Source organism: Cyprinodon variegatus, unplaced genomic scaffold (assembly GCF_000732505.1).
Source record: "Cyprinodon variegatus isolate N-32 unplaced genomic scaffold, C_variegatus-1.0 Scaffold374, whole genome shotgun sequence".
Classification (NCBI taxonomy): domain Eukaryota; kingdom Metazoa; phylum Chordata; class Actinopteri; order Cyprinodontiformes; family Cyprinodontidae; genus Cyprinodon; species Cyprinodon variegatus.
Window position 1 is genome coordinate 390195 of NW_015150827.1, and position 12718 is coordinate 402912.

A 12718-nucleotide genomic window follows, 5' to 3' on the forward strand; every position below is an offset into this window, starting at 1 on the left:
ATATGCAATTCAATACCAACAATAATCCACTGTTTGGTTCCCTTCTCATTAGCAAATAGCAACAAAAAAAAGGCTTTGTTTACGCTCTAACAAGGTGCTCTGTTAATTTTGTGTTTCACAATCATTTCAGAAAACATTTTCAAAAAAATTTTTTTTTCAAAAACTTTCCCTTTAACTTTGAGTTACTTGGCAACTTTCTTTTGTCTTTATTGTCTTTTTTTCCTGAAAAATCGAGCGTGAACAAAACCTACTTTAACAGAAATCAAGCAGATGCTTGGTCAAGGCCATTTCTACCTCTGAGAGCAAACTCTCAGGCTAAGGTTAAAGGCAAGCGAAGCAACATTAACAGGAGCTGTATCATAGCTGATCAGTGTATTACACTATGTAGATAAAGGCATAGTCTGCTATTACTTATCAGGTGTAAGCCTTTGCAAATAATACATTTAAAGTGGCTTCATTCTTTAATACACACCGTGTACGAAGTGTACCCAGCAGGAGGTGAGTAGCTAATGCACACACACACATCGTAGTGATGTTTAACATCAAAATAAACCAAAACAAGCTATTGCACAAGTACCCAGATATACTCAACTTTGCAAAAAAAGCAAATGTTGGATGTTTTCACACAAATATCCCTAAAATGTATACAAAGCTATAAACAGCACAAAATGGCATCATGTACAGCAAATAATGAGCTAAAAGAAAAGTGAATATGGGCTTTTTTAGATGAAAATTGAAAGAATATTGAGCCAATGGACAGCCTGCCAAAGTTTGAATTTTTGTATGAATTTGTTATTTTTTAGGAAATATTACAAATGACAAGCGGATACGATAGCAAATAGCTTTGACTGAAAAACCCACTGAAGTGTTGGTCCAAAAAAAGTTTCAAAACACACGGGATGTCTTCTCTTTAAAAATAGGAAGAAAAAAACAAGACAGCCTGGTAATGATGATGCTGTTAAACCCGTTTTTTTCTCATTCATGTAGACATGGTAATTCAGATTGAAAAAGATTAAGTCTCAAACTTTGGCAAATATCAGCAATGATGTTCCAAAGCCCAGATTTTCATGTACACAATTCCTGTCATGCATCAACACGAAATAAATAAATACAGCCATGACACTGGTTGTGTCCAAATTGTGACAAAAACTGTGAACTATGATGCAGTGCAGCATAATTACTGAAGAAACATCGTTATTGCACATGCTCGTACGACTAACCCCGCTGGGCAGAGAGTACGTGTGATCGGCCTGCTTCCTCTGGTAACCCCAACTCCCAGTTCTGCTTGGTTTATGAGTTTTTTTTTTCTGTTTTTGCAAATTTTGAGACACAAAAAAATGGGGGCATAGGACTTTGCTGTAGCATCACTCAACAACAAATCAACTTAGCTACTGAATGCCTTACTATTTATTAGCTTTCTCCACAAGAACAGCAAGCACACAGCCCAAATACAGTACATTCCTCGTCTAGGGAGAGATTGCTTAAGTCACTTTTCTTTGCATTGCATCTGCAAAAAACTTTACTGCCACAAGTTAGAGAATTGCATTTTAGTGGCAGCTTTAGGGGGAATTGATTTGTCTTTGAGTGCGCTATTTGATCACACACAAATAGATGACTATATGTGTATGCACCTGTGTGAAGAATACTTCTCAAATCCACTTTAAACATTCACAAACCCTCTTTGTCTACAGGCTGTCCGGCTCTGTGTGGGTTCAGATGGGAGACGACTCTGTACCTGAAATACTTTTGAAACCCACTAGAAACAGTTACAATCACAGCCGGAGATTAAAGGCATCTTCAGACACTTTGGTCTTCAGGACGCACATCCCTGAAACCATCAGAAGCACTTTTCAAATTGCCTCTCAGTCTAACACACAGCAAGGCAAACTGCTGACAGTTTCACTCAAAGACAAAACAAATGAGGTGGGAAGAGGAGGAAGGGGGGCTGGAGGTTCAGCTTATACTGTGACTGTATTGTCCCAAAGAGGAAAGGGTTAATTGGAGGGAAAAGCTGATATAGGTTAAATTGAAAAGGGCAGGCTGGTGTGCAGGATGCAGAGGAGGTACGGTTTAAGCAGAGAGGTCAGAGATGGGAGCACTTGGGTTTGGTGCTTTGAACGTCTAAAGCAGACACTCGCTGCTCCGCTTCCTGGTTGCCAGACGCTGATTAGCTTCTCCTCCTGCGACTGCAGGGAAGCCGCTGCGCTTCAGGAAACCTTGATCAGGAGGCCATGCTCTGGAAGCACCTCTAAGGTCCTCAGCTGAACGGCAAAGGAAAAAAAAAAATTAGAGCTTGTAAAAAGCGTCTGGAAACAGGTTAATGTAAAAGGGATGGTTTGACGGATTTGGTAAAATTGAGAGTTAAATTGAAGAGAAGACTTTTTCCATGGATGAATTTTTTTTACTTTTTTCTTTTTAAGCACTAATCATTTTAACAGTGCCAATATTCTACAACCATTGTTTTTTCTATCAACTGATTTTCTATATTATCTTAAAGTGTCAGACGATATCTACCATATGTGAAGTATTTTAGCAAAATATGGTAAACACAAAGTTTATGTCAAAGAATGCTTTAACCATGTTTTCTTTCCACAATGGCAGCTTCTTATTGATTCCTCTGTAAAATTAACATGAAGAACAGCAGATAAAAACTGTGGGTTTATCTGAGAAATTCAGAAGACAAAATGTATCAAGGATATAATTACATTTCATGTGGGAGTTTTAACCCTAAAGACTGGATTTTTTATTTATTTATTTGCCAGGATATATATTTTTTTGTAAATAATAATCCAATTAGAAATAAGGAAGAGTCTGGATTCAGATCCCTTCATTGGCTCCATAACCGACAGGTTAATTAAACAACTTAATGATTTAAAATTTAACATTTCAACTAAGTAATGGACATTTAAACTAGTAAATAGAGGTGAAATAAAAGTTTATCCATGGCTGTGATAAAAAGTGAGATGCATTTAAAGGTCTTGATCCAAGTAATTCATTAATTGGTTCCCTAATGCTGGCAGCTGTAACACAGCAACAAAATACTTACAAGTTAACATTAAAGAGGGACTAAAAGGGTCTTTTGGGTCCAGGCTCCTTATTTATCATCCTGGAGTGAGATTGAATACGCTAAGAAATTAGCTCATGTTTCAACATTGACACGTTGCGATTGAAGCTGAAGCTTGTTAAAGCCAAAGTTTTGTGATAAAAACTTTTTAGAGTTAAAGCAAGAGAAATAGAGATAATAGCTGAAACAATTAATTGGATTAATCGTGATTAATCAATTACTGAAAAAATTGTCAACTACTTTAGTACTCGATTAATCACTAACTGGAGTAGAGAGGCTCTAAAACATGACTTTAACTGACAGAGCTAGACTTGTACAGCAGTAATTATACCAAAATTGTAAAAAAATAAATAAAAAAAAAGTTGAAGTTTCACATTTAGGTTAAAAAAACTTCGTCTGTCACTATTCTCCATCCAGAACTCCTCAAGTTGAAAAGTTTTATTATCACCTGGTTTGATTTGTAAAAAATCTTGTTAAAGGAACGTTTTGCTATCTGATTATTAATCGATTTCTCTAAAAAAATTATTGACAGATGAATCGATTTGCAAAATAATCGTTAGTTGCAGCCCTAACAGAGATATTCATTAATGAGTATAAATTCCTGATCACAGGATGTATCAGGAAAAGGGTGAGGCTTTAGTTTACAAACTGTTAGGTATAGCTGTGGCAGCATCATGCTTGGGGAACTGTTACACTGCTGCTGGTGGCTGCAGAAACAAACATTTTATAACTTCTCTTCAGGTAAAGAAATTAGAAACTTTTTTTCCCCCAAAGTTAAATCCAATGGGAATTTGAGATTAATAGGCTCATAATCTATTCTGAATCTGAGCTTTAAAGCCTGGTTAGTCCAAGAAAATGAGTTTAAATGAACAAACATCCAGGCAGCAATAAAAACAGAAAATAATAGTTGCAGCTGAGATGCCAGTGTAACCTTCCCTGTCAAAGGTATATATATATTTTTAAATATATTAGTTATAAATAAATAAATAAGGCTCTGGAGGGAAACAAGAATAACAGTTAAAGCCTAACTTGCTAAAGCAGTCCAACATGTCCTGACCCTGTTCGGCAAAAGAATAAATAAAACTTCTTGTTTTTGTTTTTTAAGAACATTATTTGTATGTTGTACAGTGACTTTTAAGTCAAAAACAAGGTTAGAACATCATTTCCAAAATGTCAAACAATTCATTTAAAAACAAGCCCCCAGATGGCTATAACGTAAAATGTTAAGCTTGTCAGAGTTCTATCCCAAAGCAAAAGTTGCAGGTGACAAACTGAGGATGAGTGATCAGACGATAAGCAATGTTATCACACAGAGCAGTAAAACTCCCCTCTATGACTCTGGTGTTATGGTTTTATACCTCTGGTCACTTCTGCAGCATAAAAGTAAATTCTTTCTAAAGATTTTCTCAAATAAATCCCTGAAACTAAGGCAGCAAACACACACGTTGGTGGCTTTGGAAAAAACTTTGAAAATCTAAAAACTCAATATATGCAGCTAGCTCCAAATTTATTGGCATTCCTGGCAAAAATTGTCAACGAATCTTTTATTTCAGTAGGAAAACTTCAAGGTGATGACCCGAAATGATCCTATTACTTTTTTTCTTTCCACTGGAATAAAAATGAATTATTATTATTATTATTATTTTTTTTTTTTTGCTTTTTAAACATCAGGAGAACCAATAAATGTTGAGAGGGTTGGATGTATCCTGGTTAAGGAAGCATAATGTGAAGAAGTGTGTTTTGTGCTCTGTTTTGTTAGTTTTTTGATTAAAAAAGAAAAAAAAAAAGAAGGTAGAATTCAGTGTTTGATAGGATGTGAAAGCAGTGATAAGAAAAAAAAGGGTAATAGCAGCTCTGGTTTTTAGAGCGAAGTAATGAGAAATGGAAAGAATGAGACATGCATGAACCCATGTGTCACACCGGAGGATGTGAGACAATTACCAGCAGGAGGAGAGGAGGGGGAGGAGCTTAGAGAGGAGAGTCTCAGCTCGTTCTTCTAAAGGGATTATAGGGGGAGAAAGGAGGAGAGACAAATTCAGAATGAAGGAACAGGGAGACAGCAGAGTGATGAACTTAAAACACAGACATCACAACAAGGAACCCTGAGTTTACACGAGGAATAAGAGGTGTAACTTAGCGAATATGACCATGCTTACCTCTAAATTTGTCCGAGCTTTTTTCAGCACATCACGAGTCCGTGACACTGCAAAAAAACAAAGCATCCAAATCTTTAGCCTGTTGAGGCGTTTGAACTTGTGAGGAGAACACCAACTAGAGCAGATTGTGACGATGAAGAAGAAAATTATACATGATTGGACTGAAGAACCCATGAAAACTGTCCCATTTATATCATATGTTTGTTTTTAATATTTTAGTGGTAACAAATTATTTTTGGGGTTTATTTGTGGACTTTTACTAGGCTGTTTTTAACAGATAAATATGCTTAAATCTAAAGCAACCTATGGCTCCGCAGCCACAAGTGGCTCTTTAGACACTCCACCATGAACTTCATCACTTTGGCTAAAAATTATTAAGAGCAAGCTAACTTTTGAACATTAGTTAGTTGATCCATATATTAGAACTTTCTCCACTGACAAATGCATTTAATTGCCCTCAAAAAATCAACTCCAATTATAACAGAATCATATATTTTGATTTATGGGAAAGTGGGAAAAGAATTTGTTTACATGATTTTCCAAAAAATATCAGAAACCCGTTTGAAAGTTTTTTTCCTTCATTTTAAAAACAAAAAAATTAAATGGAACTGGTTATTTTAAAACTCCAAATTTCTTATGGCTGATAGTCATTGAATATAAGTTTTCTTTTTGTGAAAAAGGCAATATAATGCTTGTAAACAAGTTTTATTAATCGGACTGAAGTGCATTTTTTTGTTTCACAAAAGAAATTGACTACTAATTATGTAAGAAATAAATGTATTTTGATATTTTTATGTGAGGGAAAAAAAACACGATTTTCCAAAAATAACAGCAACCTGTGGTGTATATCTGTTAAATATAAGTTATCTTTTTCCGTTTTTAAAAAAGAGACAGGAAATGTTTGCAGCTCTATTTGAGTTTTACCAGTTGGACTGAAGTAAAAAAGGACTGTTTAGATTGTAAAGGTTGCAGAACCCCCGAACTAAACCGTACCAATGCGTCTCTGGATGCATTCTTATCATTGTCTCATGCATCAAGTCTTTTTCAGTCTCTAACAGTTTTTTTTTGTTTTTTTTTTGTTTTTTTTTAGCAGGGATGCCTTTTAACAAAGATGCACCGAAAGTCGCAGTTCCAAGAACTGCAGTTTCCCTGCAAGTTGCTTTCTTTGTACTCTGTTAAAAACTTAAGAAGCTCTTAGTGCTTCTACGTGGTAAAACTAACACTTACATTTCTTTAATAAGCAGTCCAGTTTGCTGTGCTGGTAACCAGTTTTAACTATTGAACGTGGAACTACTACAATGTTTAGAAGTCATTAAATACCTTCAGTGAGGAGACCAGTGTTGTTCTGTTGAACATACTACTTTTATTACACGCCCTTCAGACTAGGATTTGCCTTTTCCCCACAGTTTAGTGGACAAGAGGTTCGTTGAAGACTCACATTGACTGACTATGAAGTGCTCCATGCTCTCCTTGGTGCGGCTGGTGCTCCTCAGTCTCTGTACTGTCCCTTTAAGAACTTCCTCCTGCTCAGATATTCGCAGTTTCAAGGAAAATATTTCCTCCTGCAGGCACTGCTCCTACACAGACACAAACATAGTCTTTTCAGCATTTCTGATTTAACATTAGTAAATCAGTTTAATATACGTTTATGCTAGTGAACCTTCTTGAGGGTTTGTAAAGAGGGATCTGTGTTGGGCAGAGCTGCTCTCCAGAACATCTTTAGCAGAGACAACGCCTCCTCCAAGATCTGCCTCAGAGTCTTTGTGTTAGACAGAAGGTTTTTCACACACCCAAAGTCTACAACCTGCAAGCAGAACTCAGTCAGATAGGAGGATTTTACAGTTTTAGGAAAAAAGCTCATGTCAGTATTGAAAAACAGACCAGCTCGCAGCCCTCTTTCTGTTCGCCCTCCAGCAGCGGTGGGCCCAGGCAGGCCTGCAGGGTCGTCTCCATGCGCTGGATCAGGCTCCGACCCTCTAGGACTTGCTGCTGGAGAGCGCTAAAGTCATCAATGTGGCCAATGTAGTGGCGACCGTTACGGTTTGCAAACGATCCATCAGGAGCCTCTCCTTCCAGTTCTGAGTGTGGGTCAAGAGGGTCTGCTGGAAAATGTTTATAGTGCATTAGATTTCTAAAGACTTTAATGAGAATCTGATTTTTTCTGGTAAAGATTATTAGTAGATTTTAGATCTCACACACCTATGCAGAAACAGGTGCATAAAAGTCAAAACAGGGAGTTATTATTATTATTATTATTAGAAAGCATGCATACACCACTGTAATGCAGGATAAGTTAAAGTCACACCGTTGGAAGGGCTATGGCTGTCATCCAGGTCTAAGTAGGGGGGACCAGGAGATCCACAGTTAAACAGACCAATGTCCCTGACCGGTGGAGACGGTGCCGGGTCTGTGAAGCACACAGACACACAGTGCAGGCTTGAAGACACTGCAGTCCACAGCACAGCACACCGAGCATGACACTTATATTTAGAAAGCTGTGTCTAACCGTGCAGCAGCTGTCGTCTGTAGAAGGTTTCCCTCTGAGGGCTGGCAGTCAGTGCAGACAGAGACGGAGTCCGAGGTGATCCAACTCCTAACTTCTGCTCCAGCTGTTTGTGGAGCTCCAGCTGTTTGAGAGCGCTGTTCTCCTGGACGCTGCTCTGCAGCTGCGCCCGCAGACTCCTGACCTCCCCCAGCAGCTCCCCCAGCTCCACAGGGAAACCTGCAACCTCACACAGGTAACCTGAACAGGACGAATACAGGAAAAAAATGTTCTTAATTTCTTCAAATTAAAACAACAAACTTAAATTCATTGTTGGGTTTTATGTGATGCACAATTCTAAAGTGTGAGGGAAATTATTTCTATTAGGTGCATACTTTAAATCTCTGGCCTTTATGTAGTAACAAGAAGAAAACAAGAAAGAACGCCTTAAGGAGTCCTGTTTGCAGTTTTAGCAAAATTCTGGTCCAGGACTTAATAATGCTGTGGAGGTTAGTCTTCCAGTAGGACAAGAACACTAAACATACAACTAGACCTCCAATGGGATGGTTTAGATGAAATTATATCCTGTTACAATGGTGCAGTCAAAGTCTGGACCTAAATGCAATAAAAATCTGTGTGAAGACATGAACAAAATTAATGCTCAAAGATACTATTTAGCACATGCAGTCTGTTTTTTCTATATTTACAGTAGAAGGGATTTATATTAAAGGGGGAAACTAACATCACGAAAAATCCATTGAAATGTGCTTTGGCACCACTAGATGGCGCCAAAGCATCTTACAAAACTGTAGACGTTTAAACTTCAGTGCTAAAATGTAGGAAAAGAATGACTGACTGACCTTTGTTGGCCTTGGTGCTGGAACACACTCGATCATAAACATGCAGCTCGCTCTGCAGTGAGTGGATCAGCTCCCTGCTCTCACTCAGCTGCTGCTGCAGCAGGGACATCTCATGCTGTAGCCTGATAGGGTGAGTGACACTTTATAGTTCAAAGTATTTACACAACAAGAGTGAGAGAAACAGTGCTGGAAGATACAGCCACCTGTTGGTTTTGTCCTGGTTGGCCTGCCGCTCCTGTCTCAGAGCATGAATCTGCTGCCCTTGCTCCTGAGTGTGAGCCTGCAGACGCCTCAGCTCCTCCTTCCACTGCTCGGCCTCCAGCTCAGCCTGCTTTAAACGGGTTCTGGCTGCGAACACAGCCTCCTGCAGCTGCACCACTTCTTCTTTTGTGTCTAAAAGATTATGTAGCTTGAATTGAAAATGCATAAAACACAAATAAATTCTGTTGTTTCTAAATTTAACACTAAGTACCTGTGCTGGCCTGCAGGCGAGACTGAAGACTCAGATTTTCCTCTTTCAGGATCCTGATTTCATTAGAAAGTTGAGTGACTGTGTCCAGGCCCTGGATATAAATGTTTGTCGGTGCTCCTTAAAAGCCAAAGGTAATAATTTTTTATTAAAAGGTGAATAAAAAAGATGCTATTGTGAGGTATTAAGCATGGGGAAATGTTTCACCTCCACTCTGCCTAGTGGAGGCAAGTTTCTCCTCCAGCTGCTGTCTGAGCCTCTCATTGGTTCTGATGGACTCCTCCAAGCGCTGGCGTAGACATCTCACCTCCCGGAGGTGCTCCTCCATTAAATTTACTTCTACAGGCAAATATCACAACGGTTATGTTGTAACAAAATGCCTTGCAAACCAAATTAAACTGCTTCAACCCTTTTTTCATTTTTTTCACACTACAAAAAAGTATTTTATCAATATTATAAGTGAATATATGTTTAAAGCTCAGGTTGATTCAGATTCATTCTAGAGAACATCGAAGAGAATCTAGAAAATTGTTCTGGACATAAAATCGACACAGCATGGTGTTGCAATCACCATGCCATTCAGTACAGATAGTGGGCTCCTTGTTGGTCCCATCTCAGCAGAGGTGTGGTTTTAAAGAGATAAAAGAACTGCAGGGCGCCATAGTTTTAAAAAAAAATTAAAAAAATTTCTTTCTTAACCATCTAAGATTTATCATCACACCTGTTTGGCTGCTGGCTGTTTGGTTTTCAGAAAAGGTTCCAGCTGGCTGAGCTATGCTGTCCATGTCCCACAGAGGCCCTCCTCTTATAACACCGGAGTCAGATTTAATGGAGTTGCTCTGAGGGACGCTCCCAAGCTGGTAGTGTTGAAAGGCATGATGGGATAGCTGGTTGTAGCTTGAGAGGTCATGGTGGGTATGAGGGCCGGGTGAAAGAACTGGAAAACCTGTAATCAGACACATGCAGAAAAGGAAGATAGGGGTGAGTCAAAGCAGGCGTGAAACGAACAACTTTAAAGCCTTTCACTCAGGACACTCTCTGAGGCCGCTCACCCCTGTTCTGCTCATGCATCTGTCTGTAGAGCATGTCCAGCTCTGGGCGAACAGCGGCAACAGACAGGGCCCTGGGCCGGGGGTCAGAAAGGACTTCATAACCCCAGACGTCAGGGCCAGAGAATACAGAGAGGGAGGAGATGGGTGCACTGAAAGGGACTGGAGGAGAATGACAGGAAATGAAACATAGCAAACAAAAGAAAAAAAAAAGATGATTTTTTTTTTCCTTCTATGCTGTGACTCCATACCTCTACCTGCAGGAGTGTTCAGACCTACAGGGGCTGAGCAAAGCATGCTGGGACAGCTGTTGGAAGCCTTGAGGAGGCCTCGAAGAGGTGGGAGAGATGGACGGACTAGAAGAGGGGTATGGAAGATGAAGGGGCACAAAGAAGCATATCACAGAGAGAGAAAAACATCTGTTTAGAAGCTAAAGAATACCTTCAGGTTCTAATGAGGGCCCTTCTTGCAGCAGCCGCTGCTCCTCCTGAAACTCTGTGGTTATCATATCAGAGCACAGCTCCAGGTCTTCATTGCTCTGGTACTCATCAGACACCAGGGAGGTCCTGTCTGAATGGTCAGTGGTCTCAGAGAGGGCGTGGCAGCTGGTTGGAGTCTGAGGGCGCTGCTGGAGCTTTGTGTGGAGCGACTCAATGAGCTGATCTTTCTGCTGCAGCTCCTTACTCAGCCTGCATCCGATAAACAGAAATCAGTGCTTCTATCCTAAGCTGATGGGGAAATTATTAGAAACGCTCTTCAATCAAAACATTTTTGTGACATCAAATTCCCTCCTGCAGCATTTTAACCAGGTTGAGGTCTAAATGACGGCTGAGAGATTCCAACACTTTAATTCTTCTATTTAGCAGAAAATTATGTGTTTCTGTTTGGGCCAAAGGACTGGATGAATCTGAGTCTCTAGAAAATATCCGATAGTTTGTAGGAACTATTTGGTCTCACTGTAGACTGAATCTGTGTGAGCACAGATCAGAATCAGAATCAGAAATACTTTAATAATCCCAGAGGGAAATTACTTTTGTTATGAATCTAGATGTGTTCCTAATTCCTCTTTCTTGCTGCAGAAGATGAGCCTAAATAGTTCGAAGCTTGTCGTTTAACCCCTCCGGGAAGAAATAAATACTTCTCTAAAGTTACTGCAGATTTTGGCATTGAAGTATTTATAGATTTGCTCACATATGATGATCAAATGGATAATTTGCCTTTGCGAACTGCAGCCTTCCTAAAACCTGCTGAGGTAGATATAGTATAGGCAATCTATTCGTCTAAAGCACATTAGTTAGCTTGGAAGAGGGGATCTACCATCAGCCGCTCTCAACAACCATGTGATTTCTCATTGCTTAACGTGACAAAGCAGAATAATAGGTGGACCTTTATTCACCGTGTGCAGTTATTAAGCTAAAGTTGGTAACCTTGGTAACCTAAAACACATGGACTAGACAAATACATACAACATAATCTTCAGTCAATGTGCTCCAAATCTTTGCGATGCTGCGTTAATATAGATTCGTTTGATTCTCAGAGTTCTTCGAGTTTACACTGAATAGTGTAAACAACTTTAGTGATTAAATGAGAATTGGGTGCACCTGTTTGAATGTATTACATTTAATACATAAAGGTTCAAAATTATATAATAGGCTTAAATTCTACAAAAAGCCCCAGAATTGTTGATTAAAGTAGGAAAGGATGTTACTGAATCATTTTCCTAACTTTCAGTCAGGACAGAAAATAATGGTCAAAATCTTACTGAGGGCAGCCAAAGCATGAGCTGTCTCTGCAAAATGCCAAGGAAGAATAAAGTATTTAAAATCAGAGAAAATAAACAACAAAAAATAATCCATCCTGTAAAAAGATGAATTAAGACGGAAAAGGGGATGACATTGGTGCTGTTAAGTGGATATAAACATCTGACCAGCATACCTACACTGCAAAAACGATCCTAAAATGAGTAAAAAAATGCCTAAAATAAGTGTATTCACCCTTAATTTGAGAGGGTAAATGGGACGATCTGCCAATGGAATGAGTGTATTTAGCCTTAAAATAAGATAATCAGCTATTATGCACTTGAAATAAGAGACGGCAGTTGTTTTTTCCTATTTTAATTGTAAATAGTCTAATTCAACTGGCAAAGTATGTCACTTACCTGCTCAATTCAAGAACAAATGAACATAATTCAAGGGAGGTTTACTTATTTAGTTTTACAATTTTTGCAGTGTATAGCTGCAGAAGTGTTCTCACATACAGAGAATAGGAAAATCCTCATATCTCACCTTAAGGCAAGCAGCTCATGGCCTCGTTTGTCGCTCTGATTCTCGGCATCCTCACCTTTAATTAGAAAGATCAGAGACACAACATATTAAAGGAGCAGAGAAAGACCGGAGCGGAGAAGGATAATAGTAAAAAGAATCTCCTTACATCCAGTGATCTTGGTGAGCACTCTCTGTGCTAGGGCGCTGCTCTGAGCCAGCTGATCTCTGAAGCACTGACCCATGTAATAATCAACATCATTGGCCCTCAGGAGCTCTTCAAATGCCTGGAAACAGTTGAGAGTTGGAGTCAATATGAAAACAATTCATAAAGCCTCTCATGTGACCCTACACTTCTGCTCCATGTTGTAGATGAT

General features: G+C 39.1%; 1 protein-coding gene across 8 annotated transcripts in view; it reads right to left on the minus strand.

Annotated features, from left to right (window-relative positions):
- Window positions 1-222: 222 nt before the first annotated feature.
- Window positions 223-12718, minus strand: part of LOC107092317 (myomegalin-like) — a 53787-nt gene continuing 41291 nt past the window's right edge. For 2 of the 8 annotated variants that reach the window (XM_015386710.1, XM_015386703.1), the window contains 18 exons: window positions 12511-12628; window positions 12366-12420; window positions 10522-10769; window positions 10332-10436; window positions 10084-10242; window positions 9753-9977; window positions 9239-9370; window positions 9035-9151; window positions 8766-8955; window positions 8563-8684; window positions 7727-7963; window positions 7526-7627; window positions 7102-7322; window positions 6881-7024; window positions 6659-6797; window positions 5221-5267; window positions 5006-5060; window positions 223-2261 (listed from right to left, as the gene is read on the minus strand). In XM_015386710.1, the coding sequence (XP_015242196.1) occupies window positions 2122-2261; window positions 5006-5060; window positions 5221-5267; window positions 6659-6797; window positions 6881-7024; window positions 7102-7322; window positions 7526-7627; window positions 7727-7963; window positions 8563-8684; window positions 8766-8955; window positions 9035-9151; window positions 9239-9370; window positions 9753-9977; window positions 10084-10242; window positions 10332-10436; window positions 10522-10769; window positions 12366-12420; window positions 12511-12628 (2556 nt within the window). In that variant the 3' untranslated portion in view covers window positions 223-2121. The remainder of the gene's footprint in view (window positions 2262-5005; window positions 5061-5220; window positions 5268-6658; window positions 6798-6880; window positions 7025-7101; window positions 7323-7525; window positions 7628-7726; window positions 7964-8562; window positions 8685-8765; window positions 8956-9034; window positions 9152-9238; window positions 9371-9752; window positions 9978-10083; window positions 10243-10331; window positions 10437-10521; window positions 10770-12365; window positions 12421-12510; window positions 12629-12718) is intronic. The other 6 variants (XM_015386705.1, XM_015386704.1, XM_015386707.1 and 3 more) reach the window with 6 other exon arrangements.